At 38.4% G+C, this 20931-nt stretch overlaps 1 protein-coding gene across 2 annotated transcripts in view; it reads right to left on the bottom strand.

Moving 5' to 3' along the window:
• LOC129746367 (protein yellow) overlaps positions 1-20931 on the bottom strand; it is a 91788-nt gene that overhangs the window by 44458 nt on the left and 26399 nt on the right. The window contains exons 2-3 of one of the 2 annotated variants that reach the window (XM_055739995.1): positions 8439-9336; positions 7421-7809 (exon numbers count right to left, since the gene is read on the bottom strand). In XM_055739995.1, the coding sequence (XP_055595970.1) occupies positions 7421-7697 (277 nt within the window). In that variant the 5' untranslated portion in view covers positions 7698-7809; positions 8439-9336. The remainder of the gene's footprint in view (positions 1-7420; positions 7810-8438; positions 9337-20931) is intronic. The other variant, XM_055739994.1, reaches the window with a different exon arrangement.

The raw sequence follows: 20931 nt of genomic DNA, 5'->3' as shown, positions 1-20931 counted from the left end.
AGCCGCAGAAAGCCAGTTTGCCTTGAACTGGTGCTCGTCCTTAGCAGGTTTTTTGGTCTTCTTTAGGTTCCGCTTGACAATAGTCCAGTATTTCTCAATTGGGCGGAGCTCTGGCGTGTTGCGAGGTTTCTTGTCCTTGGGAACCACCTGCATGTTGTTGGCGGCGTACCACTCCATGGCCTTTTAACCGTAACGGCATGATGCCACTCTTTCACGTAAATTTCTTGGTTGGCAGTCCCGGAAGCTATGAAAATGCTGCTTTTCAAGCCACAGGTACACCCATAGAAGAGGTTGCAAAAATCCAATGCCTATTTAGCAAATCTCTGTGCCGATAATGCGCTGAAATGTGCACTGTGCCGAAGACGGTATGTTTGAAAAACCCTAACTGGCATAAGGACTCGGCTCCCAACTAAAATGATGACCACTACATTCAAGCGAAACAAGAAAAACATTTTATGGGATTTCCTTCCTATTGGATAATGCATCACAGAAACAAGAAAATAAAAATTAAAACCACAGCGCTGTAGTGAGAATCGAACTCAAATCACCAATTGTATCGTCTTGCCAGTCTGACATTCTAACCAGTGTACTATTCGAGCTTCATGCAGGACGAGGTATATTTGTCATAGGCTTTCTGTTACCGATCAATCACTAAAAAAACGTACAACGGCGGCTTCCCGGCGTTTGGCCTCCTTTCAATGCATTCCTTTGTCTTAAGATGGAAACGGGAAAGGGAACGGGAGTGAAGGAACGGGAAACCCATTGAATGAGAACTGTGCTTTGCTTACTGCCTGCTATTACATACACACGCTACATATACACAGCTGCTAAAGCCGGGCAGCTTGGCCGGTGTTGTTTGCCGGTGAATTGAAGGAATGTTTTTGTTGTTGCTTTTGCTACATACACACGCACAGCTTAGCCGTGTTTGCCGGTCGATTGAATTAGAAGGATGTTTTTGTTGTTGCTTTTGCTACATTCACACGTACAGTGCTCGGTTCGCTGGCTGCCTGGTGTTGGCCGGTATTTATTTCCATCCTTCTTCGGCTTGTGATGCGATGGGGAGGGACGCGAAAACGTTTTTATTTTGTTTCATTCAGACATACGCAATTCGGTTGCGCTGGGAGGTTAATGCCGGTGGGCGCAAATCGAATCAGTGCCGGTCGCGTTATCTTCTTGTACCAATGATGCTATGAAATTGACTACACGCCATTGGCACAGAGGCTGAATTTTGGGTGTACAGATGGCTTGCCAAACCAGATATTTCATCGCCAACTTTGACAGTTTCATGTGCTTGAAAATATCTGCTACCATGGTTGGTCCGCACTTCTCAAATTCAACAGTGCGCTGTGTAAATCGCACCGTTATCTTCTACGATTTGTAGAGCACCACACTTCATTCCGAAATGCTCTACACTCGTTTCCGAGTACAGCCGAAGCCAAAAGCCGAGCAAAACCGGTGCCCCAATAGCAACACTACTGTGTGAGCAGGAGAAATCCCGAAACACACAACTGAAGTGCATTTTTTTCCTTCTCTTCCTACCACAGTAGGCAAACGGCACGAAGGCAGCAAAAAGGCACGAATCAATATTGATTCTTCTTCTTCCTTTTCTTGTTGGGAAAGAACCAAGCCTACTGAGTTGTTTTAGGGCTGCTTATTGTGATGATTTTTTTCTCTTGCTCTCACCCTGGCGAAGCGTTCTCTGCTCTTTGATTGGGTATAAGCCCGGCGTCCTAACAGAGCAGGGCAAGTGTTTCAGAACGAAAAGTTCACTGAGTTGCATTTTTCAAGCCGCTCGGGGAGAAATGGACAACCATGTTTGCTACCTTGGTTGGAAGGAGGAAGGAAGGGTCCTTTTGACGTATAAAACTCCTGTCCCGGAAGCTGCTTGTAGTCGGCTTTGACGAAGGTTTCGTCGTCCATTACCACGCAGTCAAACTTCGTCAGCATCGTCGTGTATAGCCTCCGAGATTGGCCGTCGTATTTGGTTCATCATCGCGATTTGGAGTCACTACCTTCTTGTAAGTCGATAGTCCGGTTCGTTTTTTGGCTCGATGCACGGTTGTAGACGATACACCCAGCTTATTTGCGGCATCTCGGAGAGAGAGGTTAGGGTTTCGCTTGAAACTACCAGCAACTCTATTTGTCGTCTCAGCGGCTTCCGGTTTTCGATTTCCCCCCGATCAAGACTTCCTGGTTGTCGACAAACGTTTTCAAACACGGCATTTTTACAACTGGAGAGAGAATTCCAAAATAAAAGGAGGAGCAACATTCTACACCCACACACACACACACACACACACACACACACACACACACACACACACACACACACACACACACACACACACACACACACACACACACACACACACACACACACACACACACACACACACACACACACACACACACACACACACACACACACACACACACACACACACACACACACACACACACACACACACACACACACACACACACACACACACACACACACACACACACACACACACACACACACACACACACACACACACACACACACACACACACACACACACACACACACACACACACACACACACACACACACACACACACACACACACACACACACACACACACACACACACACACACACACACACACACACACACACACACACACACACACACACACACACACACACACTCACACATACACCTTCAAAATGAGGGATGTTCAGGTTTTTTAAATGCTAAATTGAAAGATTGAAAGTTGATATTGACCAAATTTTGACCGTATCACCCTTAAGTACCTATTGGTTTACTTTTAGTAACACGATGTGAGTTTTCGATGGAAACACAATATTATTCTGGTACTGTCAACTGAAGAAAGTTTTAAGGTTAATGGTTCATTAAATTGAAGTACCGTGAAACGGGGTAAGATTCATAACTTTTTTTTCGATATTTCTCGATTATTTTTTCTGTTAAGAGGAATGTGGCATGTTTTATGTTTTTAAAACCAGTACTGGGCTCCTATGAACGTTAAAAATGGTTGCAGAAATTTATTAGACTAAAAAATAAAATTTGATTTAAAAATCGATTTAATTTTTTTCTAGAATTTGATGCTTTGGGGTTACATTGATCAGTCTCTATTTTGACGGTTTCAACGAGTTTACTTGATCACAAAGAATACAAAACACCTTTATAATATTTACAAATGCTAGTAATTGATAAACTAAGACAGTCTATGTGTTAAAGCCGAACAACAATTAAAATCGAAAGATGGACTATGATGCTGCATAAATTAAGGGGCTAAATTTTTAACATTGATTATAATATTTTATCTACAAAAATTCAATTCTCTAGGCCCTCGCACTATTTTCCTTTAATTTTTTCTTTCAAACTTTACCATCTGATAGGGATTCTAGCCTTTTGTCCTAGACTGGCTTACTCTTGGAAAATGATTCTAAGAAAAATTGCCACACACAAAATTGATTCGCAAAATTCGAGTTTTTATTCGATTGCTATCAAATTTTTAGGGATTAAAAAATAATTATCAAACTTTATTTTACCATTTTACTCATATTTTATTTACAGTCCCTACGCAAATGCCCGCACATTGCCTTTATCCCGGCCTTAAGATTCTGCACAACCTGTGAATCAACCGTTATTTGCATGTAGGGGAAAAGTTCATATAACGCCCCATGTGGCTAATACGCGCCACCCTTGTTTTGAGGAATCTGAAACATATTAAGCCTGCATAATATTACCAGTTTGTTTTAAATGCTGTGATTGGCCATGGCAAGTATGATTTTTTCCTTAACATGCCCTGTGTCGTGATAATTTCACAATTTAAGTTTTTCTTCATTTCGATCTAAATTTTAAAACACTTTCAATAAGGTGTCACCAGGCATAGAAAAACGAATAAGACAATATTTTCTGACACGTCGATAGAGGAGAATCTAAACTATGATTTTATGCTAAAAAAACATACTAAACTCGCTAAGGTATGCTTTTTATGGGTATGTTCTATCACGGCCCATGCGCTCGTTATAACGCGCCAATCGTAGTAGGCTGAAAATAGCACTAATTTTTCAAAAAGGCCAATTTTCATTGAAAATTAACAAAAAGTCTAAAACCATATTCTAAGCGTTAATTCAGCCCAAAAACATATTTTCCTTTTTTTTATTTTGATTAGTCCATTTTGATTTTCTTTTCAGTCAAATTGTCTGTAAGTATTGGTGTGTTTTCGGTCTTCGGCTGCTCTCGGGTGTGTTCGGCTGCTATGCGCGTATTGAATACACAGCGGCGCGTATTTGCAACACAGTTTTGTTCTGTGGCTTGGAATATGGTTTTTAAAAATCAAGTTTTTGAAGCAATTCTAGCAATTTGAGTAATAAAAAATCATTGGCATTTGTAGAAAACACTTTTCTTCAACGATTACACCCATTTTTGACACAATTTGTACGTAGAATACATAGAAATCCAGCGATTCGCTTAGGTGGTGCATAATAGGGCATGTTCCCCCAAACCCATATTCCTTCAGTTCCTCGACTGTCTACCTTAGGTCGTTTGAGAAAGTGCTGCTTGAAAATCGCCCAGTACTTCTCGATGGGGAGCTTCGGAGTGTTGGAAGAGTTGAACATTTTCGGCACAAAATTGACCTTATTGTCCGCATACCACTTCAGCACGTCCTAGGAGTAGTGGCATGAGGCCAAATCCGGCCAGAAGATTGTTGGGACGTTGTGGGCCTTCAGGAGAGGAAGCAGCCGCTTCTGGAGTCACTCTTTCATGTACGTTTGTCCTTTCATCGTGTCCTGGGTCACGAAAGGTGCACTCCGCTTCCCACACGTGCAGATAGCTTGCCAAACCAGGAATTTATTCGCAAATTTGGACATCTTATGAGTGCGGACATGCTCCGGAACGCTGAACTTATCCTTGGCCGTGAAAAACAGGTAGCCGGGAATCTGTTTGAAGTCGGCCTTCACATATGTTTTGTCGTCCATGATGCAGCATTCAACTTTCGTCAGCATGTTGAGGTAGAACTTCCTGACACGGGTTTTGGCAAACTTGTTCTGTTGCTCGTCGCGATTAGGGCCCTTTTGTACTGAACAAAACTTCGGCTTAGGTGCAGTTTCTTAGCCATATCTCGAAAGCAGGCGTTCGGGTTTCGGTTGAAGGCCCCAACTATGCGGTTGTGATTTTTGGTGCTGTACGGAATACTTTTTCCTTCACTTCTGGGCTTCCGATCGGTGGTCAATCGTTCCTCGAACCGCTTAATCACTCGCGACACCGTGGAATTCGCGATTCTCAACGTTTTAGCGATGGAACGATGCGAGAGATCCTTGTTTTTGTGATGAATGCACTAGATTTTATCACGCACGACCTGTTCTTTTGACTCCATTTCCGCGAGTTTTTATCGCAGGACTTTAAAACTTGCTGGATGTAAACAATGCACTATGAACTAAATCCACCCAAATTTTCATTAAATTCTATCCAACGTTTAAAAAGTTAGAACAATTACATAGTGTGGCAATTTCATCGTGAACACCCTTTAACTGCATACATTTGATCAGGAGAGATGTTCGTTTATGAGCCTTCGAAAAATCAGATATTTAAGGATTTTAAAATTACATTTTAAGTAATTTCAAAAATCTTCTGATAAAAACCAAATTTAGCTTATTTGTAACTCAATTTAAGGGCTTGCAAACGTAGTAAACAGTTTTCAATATATTTACTTTTAACTTAGTTAGACTGGAACAAATATCAATTTCTTCTTTTGTCGCCCCCCCCCCCCCCCCCCCCTTCGAAATTTCCAAAATCCCGAAGGGGGGAAATAAATAAAGTTTTAACTATTTCAAGTAAATTTCAAAGAAAAATTCAAATATCTGAGAGATTACAAGACCAAGAACCAAATTTTGGAAGAAGGAAGTTAATTCACATTTTGTATTCTTGATTTTAAACATTTCGATAAAAAAATACTTGATTTATAGGTTTTATGCAATAATATAGTATGCAATTTGGTTGCATACAAGATTTCGTGCAATTTATTCCAATTTATTTGTTTTTCGCATTATTTTTTATTGTCCCCCCCTTCGCGGTGTTCCAACTCCGAGTCACAAAAGAAGGATTTGAAATTTACTCCGGCCTTATTGATGATTATCTGCAAAAATTTCATGTTGATCAAAGTTCCCCCACCAAATAGACATGTAAAGTGTGTTTTTGTTATTTTGTATTGCATGCTTTGGCTACAAAAAGGGCATTCAAATCCGATTTTTCGTAGAAAGATGAGTGTTTGGGACTGATATTCAAGTGAAAGCAGACAATTTATGAAATTTTTTCATAATTTCACTCTGAAAGTTATGAAAATAATATTCACTCTTGTCAACCCACACTGCGGGGCAAGTACAAACGACACTACCAGGTTAAGTGCAAAGGCACCTTTAAGCCATGTAACATCCAGCCATATCAGAAAATTCATCTCAAAAATGGTTCAACATTATATTAGAATGGTCAGAAGGGGTATCCAAAGTGTTGTATCTGAAGCAGTTCAAAATTCCGTGATGTCTTGGTAAATGAAGGTCTTTTGCTGAAAACAACAGTCAGCAAACACGGAGTCCCAAAAAGTAATAATTATACAGGAAATCATCAAAAATTTCAAAAAAAAGTTAATGAAACATACCGGAACATGTATTAAATTCATTTCAGGATCGATACTCTGATGCATCTGTCAATTAGTATGGAAAAAGCATTGCGTTTGCACTTTCCCCCTTAAACGGGACAAGTGTAAACTTAGATATTTTTTCACAAAAGTACCGTTGATTTTTATCATTTTTTTTTAATTTTTCACTTTTAACGAGAATTTGTTGAAAACTCTTTTAGTGATGCAACGAACGACAATTGCTAATTTTTGAAGATATACATATTTTTCTAGGACATGTGAAAGTTGAACTATGGTGAGATCCGTTTGCATCCGATGCCCCGGTGTGTTAAGGTACGAAATGAGCCAATCGTTTTTTGATCAGAAGCGAAAAAAAAATCGATACAATTTGTGCTAAATTTTACCGAAGATGAAATTTAACTGAAACATTAAAAAGCAACTGAGGGAAAATGTCTAAGACCCCGATTTGCAAAAGAAAATAATCGTTCAAAGGTCTGGACAAAGTACGTTGTCTTGAGAACATTTCGGCAATGGCTAAATTTGTTGAAAACTCTAACTGTTTATGCATCTACCGTACATATTCAATAGCTTCTGGCAACTGCCATATGGTTAAATTTTGAAATGATAATGTCATAACAGATGTGGAAGCGAAAGTATTTTTCAGTCCTTACAGCCTGTAGGTTACAGACACATGTGATATTTCGTGTAAGAATAGTTATCTTAATAAAAAGATTTGGAAATCAACTGGTGCAGGAATTCCCCTTCTACATACCATTGATATTGATATACGCCAGCGAAGCCGGAATTCCGGTCTTCCACCGGGGCAGCGTCAGGAACAGGCGCTTCTTGTACACCTCCAGCCCGACAGGGATCACGTTTTCAGGTACATACTTGCCGGACCGGATGGCCTCGGCCCGGTCCGCTTCACTCGGAAACTCAAAGTCGATCTGGTTCCACTGGTAGGCCACTCGCAGGTTGTCATTGCCGGTCACCGAAACTGCCAGCAATGTCAGCAGCAGCCCGACTAGATTGAAGCCTAACACATCCATTTTTGCGGTCTATTGAGGAACTCGTTTTGGGGTTGTATTTTTTTTTTGGTTTTTGCTAGGGGCTTCCAGTCGAATGGATTGGAATATGCTTAACGTTAGTCACCGTTTTTTACTGACAATTTTAAGGGGTCTAAACTAAGCTTGCCAGATTGCCCGGTTTTATCCGGGTTTGCCCGGATATTTGATGCAAAATTTCGAGAAAGTCCGGTCCGGCCCGGCTGCCCGGATATCTTGAAAAAAGTCCGGATATTGCCCGGATTTTTTCATAATTTTCACAAAGAAACCAAAAAAAATCAAAGTTTTTGAGAAAGTTTCAGCAAAATCGATGAACGGTATGGAAATTTTCAACGGTTGTTTCAAATAATTTCGCTGATTTACTTATTAAATATTTAAGTGTTCCAAAAAGTTTTTTGAAGTCTGCAATTACATTAAAAAAATATAAATTTCATATTTTTTGCATTTTTTCTTTGCTTTTATATATAATAACACCTAAATTTTGCCCGGTTTTTGCCCGGTTTTTGGATTTGAAAAATTGAAATCTATGCCCGGATTTTGCCAGGTTTTTTTGAAAAAATGCCCGGAATTGCTAGGCCCGGATGGGAGCGGAAAAAATTCTGGCAACCTTAGTCTAAACACTTAACTCTACAAGGCTTTCGGTCGTGTAAGGAGATTGAGGGGCTGTCGAACGAATGACCCGTAGCTCACATGTACATACATTAGGTCACCACTTTGCCCACTTACCACATAAAACCGCACATATTATGTACCGAGAACCAATATTCAAACATCCACCACACTCAACTACAACGATCGGTACGGCGGGCCGGCCTGGCTTGGCGATCTTTAGCAGCCTCAGCCTCTTAGCCTGTATGCCGAATTCCAACTTGACCACAAACTGATCGGAGTTCACTAATTGCCTTTACGTAAAATGCACTTTTTTCCACGGTTCCCACAATGCGATCGCGAGACACAGAAGAAGTTTCGGAGAATCGTGATCGATCACACAGGTATCCAAATCTGTGCGATCTCTAATGAGATCGTCGGGCTACACGGGAAATAACATAAACCCAGACAGCAGACGATCAGATTGAGGCGATGTGCACCGGACAACTTGCGAGAGCAAACTGCAACCCTGTGCGCGATCAATTCGATTCAGACGACGCCTTCCTGCAGCCGGACGAAACTACGATGACGCGTCCTGGGCGTCGACTTAGAGGGAATCACCCCGCCGGCAATGTGGTCTGAATCAGAGGCCCCTTTGGCAGTAAACCGATCAAGCGAGCGTCTCGCCTTGTCTCGTGATTTGGCGTCGAGGTGCAGATCGATTGGCAGCTTTCGGTTGACTGAATGGCCGACTGACTCACCGCGCAGATATTGTGGGTAGATCGTTGGCTAGATAGAATTCAGCAACATAGCCGTGTCGTCTGAGTCGTTGGTTGAGTCGAAGCGTTGCTTGGATTTCCCTTGCGCTGAGCTAACGCCGCCGCCGCTGCCAGTTACTAAGCAATTGTGGACTAGTGCTGGCCAGGAACCTGACACTGGGTGGCGCGTGGCACCTCGGGGAGGATAGGTCTCTCTCTGGGTCGGTCGGTTCTTAGAGCGGATCACGGTTGTTTTTGGACTGTGTTGCTCGCTAGTGCTGCAAAAAAAAAGATTGAAAGGAAGAAAGGAACAAAAAGTAGGTATAAGGTTAACCGCTTTTTTTTGTTGTTGAACGCTAGCACACACAACTAGTGTATGCGAGTACTCGCATATAAACGATATGCCGCCCGATAAAGTCACAGATCAGATGTTTGGGTTGGGTTAGAGATTGGACATTGATTACTAATAAGGCTGTTCGGTCAAAAGGCACGGAATCGATGGAACATTCTCCTTATTTTTCCCCCTCTTTTACTTATATTAATTGGCAGTTTCCATTACTTTGCTGCAAGCAATCTAATTTTGGAACATTCCATTGAGCTTGGTTCGACATAAAATAACCAGCAACACCGAAAGGCATTGAGAACAATTACTTTTTCTGAGCCAATTACAGTGCTGCAGACATTTTAGAATTGCATTGAAACGATCGTTGTTGCATTTCAGGGGTTTTTTCATACGACATAAAACTCGATGAAATGCACATTTTATTTTATTCCGGCTGAGATTCGTTGCTGTCCATTTAAAGAGGATAGTAATTTTGACTAGATTCCAATGAGAACATGCTTCTGAGCCGTAGGCGAAACTGTCTGGAGTAGTTTTGGTTTGGGTCATTAGTTTTCTAAAGAATGTACAGGGTGACAACAAAGTTCCCGTATTTTTTTTAAAATAATTTAACAATCTACTTTTCATATACAATCAAATCGAATCAACCAAACAATAAGTAATAACATTCTTTGGAATCTCACTTCCATCTACCGTTGAACCGTCAACACGTACGCCGCAGCATCGTATCTTTGCTCTGTACCTGCAGGAACATTTTACATTATTTATTTTATTTTCTTACCTGTTTTCAGTGTTAAAATTATTTTCATTTTCTTTTATTCATTATTTTCTCTTTTCCTGCCTGCATGAGAAAGTCATCAGCCGGCTTTAAAGTCGGATGAAAAAGGATTGCCGAATCTAATTCAGGTCCATCTGCCAAAAAAGTTGAAATTTCCAATTCATTCGATGTCCTTCATAACATCGGTGATAAGGAAATATCCATATTTAATTCTGATAAGAGTAATAATAAACCTTCTTCTTCTTATACTCTTAAAAATGAAATGGTTCCACCAATTACGGTGACGATTTCTGACTTCAATGCCTTTCGGAAAGAAATCGTTACTTCCGTCAAGGATGTGAGGATTTCTTTTAAGATCGGTCGAAGGGGAACTGTTCGAATATTGGCGGAATCTTTTAATGATTTTCAAAAAATTTAAAATTATTTGAATAAATAAAAACACCCATCTTTTACATATGACACCAAAAGTGATCGTTCCTTCAAAGTTGTTCTTCGTAGTCTCACCGGCGATCAGACACCGGATGAAATCACAACCGAATTGAATTCTTTGTTAGGTTTTTCTCCGATTCAAGTTATTTAAATGGAGAAAAGAACCATTACGAACAATACCAGAAGTGTTGGTTTTGCTCCTGAGCTTTATTTGATTCATTTTAAAAAGGATCAGGTTAATAATTTGCAAATTCTTGAAAAGGCTCGTCTTATGTGTCGTTGTCGAGTAAAATTTGAACCTTTTCGAAAATCTTCAACAAATATTCTTCAAAATATAACTCAATGTCGTCGTTGTCAAGCTTTTTGTCACGGCACTAAAAAATGTAAAATGAATGCCAGATGCATGCTTTGCGGTTCATTCGATCATGAAAAATCTTAATGCCTTTTTGGTGGTGATAAATCACAATCAGAATTTTTCAAGTGTGCGAATTGTGCAGGTTATCACTCCTCCAATTCCACAGACTGTCCCGTTAGGGCAAAAATTATTTCTTCTAGGAAAAATCCCAAAGTTGTCAGAAAAGATTCTTCGCCTCCTTCCTCCTTTTCGTCTTCACACGACAGGCCGGCAAACAATCTGCCTGTTCGCGGTCAGCCTCAACCTACATTGGAATCACGCTCGAAGTGATTTTAATGTTACCTGTGCTGATTCAGCACCACAGACTCGTTGTTTAACTTTCTCAGAGGTGGTTGAAAATGGGTTGCCTGTTTAGGATATAACTTATGAGGAAAACCCGAGTCTCAACGTACATACGAAGGTTTGGGAAAATCCCCGAGTTACAAATACCTTTTTTTCTTCTTCATTTTCTGATCCTAACAATTGTTGATTTGGGTGAGAAAAAATGAGGAAGGAGGAAAATTTAAAACTTTTTGCATCAAAATTTAATCGAATTTATGCAACTTATGTTGAAAGCAAATTAAATGTTTGAAGCTTTCCAAACTTCTTTCAATTATGGTAACAAAACTATCATGACTTTACGATTCCCTCATGGATCCAAATAGATGTTTAAATATTATGAATTGGAACGCCAGATCTTTGCTGGCTATCCAAGATGAATACCCAAAATTAAACATAAATTTAATCAACCTTTAATTGATAATGAACTTCAGTTTTTAATACGACTGAAAAACATTCGTAGACGCAACATTCAACGAACTAGGGATCCTTTTTTAAAATTTATTTATTGCGACCTTCAAAAAAATATCAAACGTCGTTTAAATTTCATTCGTAATGAAAATTTTGCAAAAGCAGTAGAGTACATAAAACCTTACTCAAAGCCATTTTGGAAATTAACTAAAATTCTGAAATAGCCCCAAAAGCCAACTCTTACTTTGAAAGACGGAGATAAACTTCTTTTAATTAACGCAGAAAAAGCTCAAAAATTAGCCCAACAATTTGAGTCTGCTCATGATTTTAATTTAAACGATGTAAGTCTAATTGATGCGTAAATTTTTCTAGAATTTGATGATATTCTTTCTAAGCAAAATGTTTTTGAAAGTTCATGTGAGACAAATATTGATGAACTCTAATTGATTTTCAAAAAATTTTAAAAATATGAAAGCCCCGGGAGAAGATGGGATTTTCTATATTCTTATTAAAAAGTAGCCTGAAAGCGCTTTAAATTTTTTTAGTTAAAATCTTCAATAAATGTTTTCACTTGGCTTATTTTCCCAATAAATGGAAAAATGCCAAAGTAACTCCAATTTTGAAACCTGGAAAAAGTGCTTCAGAGCCTTCAAGCTATCGACCAATTAGTTTGCTCCCTTCTTTAAGTAAACTATTTGAGAGAGTTATTTTGAATAGAATGATGTTTCACATTAATCAGAATTCTATTTTCCCTGATGAACAATTTGGTTTTCGTCATGGACATTCTACTACACATCAAATTTTGAGTGTAACTTATATGATTAACGCTGGCAAATCTGAAGGTTATTCAACTGGTGTTGCTCTTCTAGATAGTGAAAAAGCTTTTAACAGGGTTTCTCACAAAGGTTTAGTAGCTAAATTAGTTCGATTTGTTTTTGCTGTATATCTCACTAGAACATTACTTGACTAGCCGAACTTGGCAAGTAAGCTTTCAAAATTCATGCTCTGAAAGGACACCAATTAGAGCTGGCGTCCCTCAGGGCAGCATACTTGGGCCAATTTTATACAATATTTTTACTTCTGATCTTTCTGATGTACCAGAAGGAAAAGGTAGAAGATTATTTGCTGATGATACTTTGCTTTCAGCCAAAGTTCGAAATTTACGGGTGGTACGCAGTAGATTGCAACAAAATTTAAATTCCTTTTTGAAATACTTGAAAATGTGGAAAATTTCTCCTAACGCTTCTAAAACTCAATTTATTTTATTTCCCCATAAGCCGAGAGTTCAATTTTTCAAACCTAATGAAAATCATTCCATAACTTTTAATCATTAGAATGGTCTGATCACGTAAAGTACTTGGGACTCACACTTGATCTGAATCTTACTTTTAAATATCACATTGAAGCGTTAATGTATGCAGTTAAGATTCGATCTAGCTGCTGCGCGACGAGGAAAACAGCCATCCAGAGGATTCAGAACAAGGTTTTGAAAATGATTTTACGGCTCCCACCTTGGCACAGCACCGAAGATCGTCATCGGATTGCGGGCATTGAATCGATCGAAGAGATGGCCAACAAAATCATCTCTAACTTCAGAGGAACATCGAAGCAGTCTTCCATCGCAGAGATTCGCTCTCTCTACAATTAGTTTAATTTTAGGATAGTTTTTAGGTTTGGGTTTATTATTATTACTACTTTTTTGACATTACAGGATGTTCTCCTACATTTAAATACTTAATAGTGCTCAACAAATTTAAGTCGAATAAATAAATTTTAGTGATTAGTAATCTATAGGGCTCTGAACAGTTCATTATTGATATTGAACACCTAATTTAATGTATCAATGTAATATAAATGTACTGATGGTTTGATACAAATAAAGACATATTAAAAAAAAACAGCTACAATCTCTAAAAACATGAATTTCGTATGAACTTGAATTTAAATTCTTTTTTTTCACTCTATTATGTGTTGTGAGCCTACTTGGTTGAATAATTCTACTAAATCAAAGCAATCGAAAGATTCGCATACCACGGTGTACCGTGGTTGAATTAGAGGGAATCTTTCGATTGCTTTGATTCTGTTTATTTTTTATTTGAGTTCTACATTACGAGCCATGACATGCATTATAGTGTAGTTTTACCATTTTTCCACAGCTTTGCACTGATTTGATGGGTTATTAAACGACATTATTAAGAAGCTCCGGAATGAAAATATGTACAAAGATGTTTTAAAACATTATAAATTTTAAAACTGTTCGAATCCGTCCTTCCTTCTCCATGATGTTCTGCAAATAAGACCAGGGATGCATTTTCTCTATGGAGAATCTCCGCGGTGCGGGTTTTTCGATTCCCCACGGAGTTTCTCTGCATTTCACCACGGAGATGTTTAACTAACACCACCGGAGAGATTATATTGAATTCAACACCAACGAGCGTGAGAGTGAAAGCTCTTATGTTCACCACATACACCACCGAGAAAACCGATCGATCCAGTTATTGAACACGTAAACATTGCAGGTGATTGTCTACATTTAGGGGTATTTCGAGTGATAGTATACTTGAAGGGGCAGTTCCAATAGGACTAGCAATGAAGAAACAGTTTGTTTATCTGAAGAAGAAATGTTTTACTAATCCAAATCTGTTGCTTTCAAATCTTATTAAAGATTTCTATAAATAAAAATGTTTATTTTGTTAAAACTTTTTTATAATTATTACAATTTTCTGAAAAGTTCGGGCCGAGTGAACTTATTGCATTATTCCCGGTAACTTTTTTCAAGTTTTGTCCCGGATAAATTCGGGCAATCTGGAACATTTCTTATTGATTGAATTGTTCAATTTTATGTGACAAGAATCATTTAAAAAAATGCAAAGAATATGGAAAAAAAGTTGGGTTTTAACTTCGATTTTTGTTGATCCATGTTAAAAATGAGTATTTGTATTATTGAAGTGTAATATTGTTAATTTAATATATTTACATTACATTTTTCCACTTTGATGGCAATTGTCTCCAGTTGCAACGATGGATTTTTTTTAAACAGATTTCAATTTCATCATATTTCTAATTTTTTTAAGCTTATTATACCGGGCGTTCGTAAATTCTGCTATCTACTCGTAGAAATAAAATGATGTTTTTGGTCGAAGTGATTTTTTGAATGTAAATCAAATGCTTTGGATGGTTTTTTGACATCTACCAAAATAAATCGATCAACAGATGCATCATTCAAAACGATTAATTTACGAACGCCCCGTAAGAATGGCTAAGGAATGGATACTGTCTTATGGAACATTGCTTTCAACTTCCTGCTTTCCTTACGTTCGGCAAAGCCAAGTCACAAAAAACGCAGGTGATTCTCGCCGGTGAGGAAATTTGCCACTCTACGGAGCTCTACGGTGCAAACATTTATGCTCCAATGTGAGGATCTGGTGGCGGTGCGAGTTTAAGTTAGTGTATATGACACTCGAGTACTTCGATAGCAGATAGAGAGTGGTGAAAAACTAACAATCTCTCCGGAGAGTTAATGACAATAATACTGCGGTGTTGAAATTCTCCGGCTCCGTAAAAACACCACGGAGGAAAGCATCCCTGAATAAGACACTCCTAAGAACGTACGTGTTGTTTCTTGCTTCATTGATTGTCTTGCTCGTGACCCACTTACATGTGGTAATAATTCCTGGCAGGCAATCGAAATGCCTCAGTCTCAGAAATTCACAAGTGTACGGTACAAATTCAACTAGTCACGCTTCCCAATATTGACTTGAATTGAAGAATGGCACCCCGATGGCTGGCTCGAGCGTCAGCCAGTGTGGATCATGGATCAGAATTTAGATAAACAGGTGAAGGAATGTTCAGCAGGGTTTGTCCGCGAGCCAGCCAACCAACTGGTGAAGTCTTCGCGCTGTGAATGTCAACATGGTTTGGCACTTACCGTGAAATGAAGGCTTCTTCATTGCCGAAGTTTGATGAGGTTAACGTGAGTAATCAAAAACTTTAGAGTAGTAAAGTAAATCAGACAATACTTATGAGGAATATTTCAAATAGACACATGATGATTCATTGTTCAAAAATTATGAACATTTGTCAGCCGGCTCAACGTTCTTTAAGGCATGGGGATCACCTTCCAATTAGGGTAACAAATTATAGATAAGAACAGTTTGTGACTGGTTGACGAAGATAATTGATTGGATGTGATGAGTATTGGTTTTCAAAATGTACATCTCGACGTTTAAACACGTGAGCCTGACCGATTCTTTAACAAATCTTTAAAAAAAACTAATGATCATAAGAGATGTTCACTCAACGTGACCAAACTCTGAATCATCCCATCCGTGAATCTGAACCTGCATCAAAGCTAGTCAACGTTTTAAATTATGATCAAGAATTTTGATTTCTTAATCAATCTTTTCATCATTCCACCATCTCAGTATTATTTTAATGTAATTATTTTTATTTGAATCTTAAACTTGAATCTGAGTCCCAAATCTATTTTGAAGCTTTATTTATTGAGAAATAAACCTGTAGTTTTTACCCTAAGAATTCAAGTATAAGCTTAACATTAATTAATTTAATTTATTTATTATATCACGTTCGACTATGTCGCACAGATGTATGTATGTATGTATGTATGTATGTATGTAGTTGAACCCACCAGTGGCTGATAGGTCTTTCGACCCGAGTCGGTACGGGAAGTCTCGAACGCACATTCAAATACTGTTCATGCTTAACTCACCAATAATAATTGCAGTACAACCAAGGGGTCCATTACCACTGGCTTGGGACAGGTTTGGCTTATCTCACTCCCTTCAAACTGTTCGAAACAAATAAAGAATCTTGAAAAGGTACCAAAGTAGCCTACTCAAGATTCCAAATTTGCCGAGATACTCCGGTTGGCTTGAACCCACAATCCATTGTATATCAGTTTTCGGATCGTTCGATGCCCTGTCCAACCCCCCAACATCCCCATTAATAGAGTTAGGCTATTTTCATTATTGAAATATAATAAAAAAAAGTTGCACATTTTTAATATCTTACCTTGTACCACTTGTACCATTTTAAAAGGATACTATAACTTTTTCAATGAAAGGGTTTAATTTTTTATTTATCTTTCTTCATAAATGGCTTCGTGAATTTTTCAATTTTTCAACTGATTCGCCTATTGTATCCATATAATCCATTTGAATTTTGATCATTTCTTCAAACAAATGTACTGATGAACCTTAAAGAAAATCATGATGATTATAACAGCATTTTTCCCGTAACTCAAAATACAGTAAAATGAAATAAAATTTAAAAAATCATGAAAGTCATTTTTGACAAATCTCAAACTTTTTGGTTGAATTGAAGTGAAGTGTTAAACATAACTTTAACAGCTTAGCTATACAAATTTATCGGTGAAAATTTAACTGAGTTTATAATGACATATAAAAAGTTGAAACTAGAGCAAGTTTTCCATTTGTTTGCACGAAAAAATAAACAAAAATTCATGGCTCTAAGAAAAAAGTTGGGGATATATGTATTCAACAAACTCATCATAAATTCCTTACTTGTTTCCCTGATAAACATATAAATTTGCAAATTCATTGGTTTATTGCATATTTAACTGATCTAATCTACAAATCATATTCTCAAAAATGTATTTGAACAAAACTGTATACGAAGTTTTGGAGTCAATTTTGGTTTTTCAAAGAACTTGCTAATGATTTGAAACTTTATAGTATAATTTTCTAACTAGCCTCAATTTTATAATTTGCAACAATCATTAGTTTAAAAATATTGTTATTCACTTAAAATATAGTTCAGAAAAAAAATAAAACTCATGAAATAAGTTACTTTTAGAAATAAAAAAGACAATTCGGAAACCTAGGAGACAAGTGAAGAATGTACTCACGAATGTTTATAAATGTTCCTTGAGAGAACGAAGACTTTAGGTGCAGAAGAAAATAAAATAAACGCGAATACTTAGCTGTAGTACTTATACTGCTGATCAAAAAATTAATTTGGTTCCAAGCTCAAAAAGTCCTTAAGGTATTCATTTGTCCATCTTTGGCTAATTCGACCGAGATGCGTGGTTGTTGGCCACTTAAAACACATCAAATAAATGTTTGTTGTGTTCAAATATAAGCGCGTGGAGACAAATAACAACAACACCAAATTGTTGCACTTAGTTCAAGCTTCAATGTGGTTTATTAGTTTTAAAAATTCACTTGCACGTTTTTGCAATAAACGCTCGTGAAGTTGAGTAAAAATAAAACTTAAAATTGCAATAAGTTGGTTAGGAAACGTCGTAGAATGTTGAAATCTTGTGCAAAACGTGTGATTTGAATGCCCCAACAAATGTTCAGAACATCTAATTCATGTAGATTCTCATCTAACTATAGTTAAGTTTAAAAAACTAACTTTACAATAACTTTCAAAAGAAAACCTTTATAACTCTGCTCTGAAAAGAGATACAGTTTTGATGTATTCAACAAAGTTTCATATTTTTACGTATTCTACAACTTTGTAGTATAACATAAAGCTCTATCTATTGAAATAAAAAAGTTAGAATTTTCAATTTTTGTATAGTAGACTTTAACTAACTTTTGATGCTTTCAAGTTATGAAGCATGTTTGAAGAAGCAAATGTTTTGGAGAAACTAAAGAGATAAGATAAAAGACAGAGGCACTACGAAAAAAGTTCCACTTTTAGCCCTTTTGGACCACAGTGCCGTGGTGCAGAGTGGAAACGTGTCTACAGACTTGTCACCTGAAGGCGTACGGACGAGAGAACTACACGTCACACTTGGTGCAGCCAGCCCGCCGACGAGCTGCGTGCCGAGTGTAGCACAAACGTGGTGCGACTGGGTACCTTGGTACCAGTGCTCAGTTGCAAGAGGGAGGGGTCGTAACGTGTATCGGGTAGTCGCGACTCCGACGACCAAATGTTTGAGCGGGTTTTGATCGATCTGCCGTTTGGGGAGGTTCCTGGCCCCGATTAGCGGATAAGATCGACTCACGACGGACAGAGGGGCCTTGTGCCGTAACATGTGGCGCCCAGTGGATGGGCCTCAGGATGAGTCTCGAAGAGTCGAGCCGTAGAAATGGTTGGATGAGTGGATATCTCCAGACCCGAGGAGAGGCGAGTTGCTCTCGTCTCGAATTGGGTCAAGAGACGTACTGTAAGAGGGCCCTCAAGACACGAGGAGAGGCGGGTAAAGACGCCTCAAATTGTGTCCAAAGGACGAGCGTGAGAGGGTCTCGAGTCACGAGGAGAGGCGGGTTATGACGTCACGAATTGTGGTAAGAGACCAAATGTGGGACTCGAGTCACGAGTAGCGGCGAACGGATAGTTGACCCGGGAGTCGTGAATCGTGACAAAGAGTGGATGACGATTGCTGGTGTAGGACGTTTAAAAACGAGTATTGCCGTGGAGCGCTTTGCGCGAGTGTGGTCTTTCCATCACGGGTATAGCCTTTGTTGCAGGTCCGGATGGAAAATATGGCCAGAGGCCCCAGGTGGACTTCATGGAGTAGGGGTACATAGTATCATGAGTCGTCCAATTGCACTCATGGACCCAGAGTAGCAAACTGGGGGGACACGGTGGCTCGCCGCGCCTTGGGTTGCAATCCGTAAAAAGGATTTACCACCTGAGTGATCAACTAATAGAAAAAAACTAAAAGAACACTTACTTAAATGAAAGTCGAAAAGGTGGTAAACGTTATTAAAATGCCGACAAGAATTTTCCAGAGGGTTATTCAAGCCATATTGTGTACGACGAGTTGGGAGTTTTAGAAAATAGTAATTGCTTAATGTTCTCGACGGCGCACTGATCTGCTATTTTTCGACCAACTCTATGCTATCTATGTTGCTCATCAGAAAATCATAAATAAACAAACGTTGTAGAAGTATTCTTCTTTCAGCGAGAGTCGGCAGTCCAATAAGCCTGCACCGCTGCACGTATGGCGGTAAGTTGACTGGATCATTCCAACGTAGCGTTCGAAGTGCGTAACGTAAAAAGCATTTCTGGACTCGCTCGATGCGATTAGCATTGACGTCATGGTATTCACAGTATTCAAACACGGTCCGGACAAGAAAGTTGAACAGCGTTTTCAAACAATAGATATCCGTAAAATCTTTCGTATTACGACGTATCAATCCTAGTGTAGCAAACGCCTTTGCTGTGATTGCTCCAATGTGCGTTGTGAACTTCAGCTTAGAGACAAAAACGACTCCTAGATCCTTTATCTCGCTTTTCCGTTAAAGCGTAGTTTGACCCATTCTATAGTGGAATAAGATTGGATTTCGCGCTCTAGTAAATGATATAGTATTGCATTTTCCTGCATTTACTTGCACCATTTCAACAAAGTGTCGATATCATTTTGCAGTACGTAAGAGTCTAACCACAGATGAACAGATGTACAAGCTCGAACAAAAAATCTTCAGAAACTTGTGTAAAATTTTCAGTGCTCTATTTAAAAGAAGCCGTTAAAAAATGACGAAAAACAGTGCCATCTATTGCTAGATTTCTAACTTTTGAACGGCGCAATAGATGGCACTGTTTCCAGATAGCTCTTTTAAATGTAACAATTTTTCGAAAGGACGCAATGGTATTTGAATTCAAAAATGAATAAATTTTAATACAATAAGACGAATTATTATATACAATTAGATTAACCACGAAGAATTTTAAGCTGGGGAAAATACCATCATCATATTTTTTTTCACTTCAGAGACTGTCGAAATAACAAACAGATGTACAAGCTTGAATTATTATATTCCAGAAACCAGTACATACAAAGTTTCGAATGCTATCATTTAAACAAGCCGAATAAACTATTGAAGTATCTCATTCTTGGAAGAGCACAATCGTATATGATCTCAAAAATTGATAAATTAACATCGTAGTAGAATGGACGGCTTCAATTTATTCACAGCTAGGTAAATTTGCCTGTTTCTTTTTATCTTCATTTTTTTACTAAAAAAACTAACTATAAGAACTTCGGACAAGCCATATGAACCAATTATTTTTTCCAGTTGAGTTAAAAAAATTAACAATTTCATGAAACATACCGATTCTAGGCTTTTCTGAGCGAGCATTTTCTCGTATCATATCTGTTTCTATTTAGTGCTTCATGCTATATAGTTTGAAGCAATTAGAAAAACAGCTTAAAGCTAAAAATTTCCATTACGCAAATCATAAATGTG

The sequence above is a fragment of the Uranotaenia lowii genome, chromosome 2 (assembly GCF_029784155.1).
Source record: "Uranotaenia lowii strain MFRU-FL chromosome 2, ASM2978415v1, whole genome shotgun sequence".
In the NCBI taxonomy this organism is placed as follows: Eukaryota; Metazoa; Arthropoda; class Insecta; order Diptera; family Culicidae; genus Uranotaenia; species Uranotaenia lowii.
Note: the sequence above shows the minus strand (reverse complement) of the source record. Positions and strands in the feature narration are given on the sequence as shown.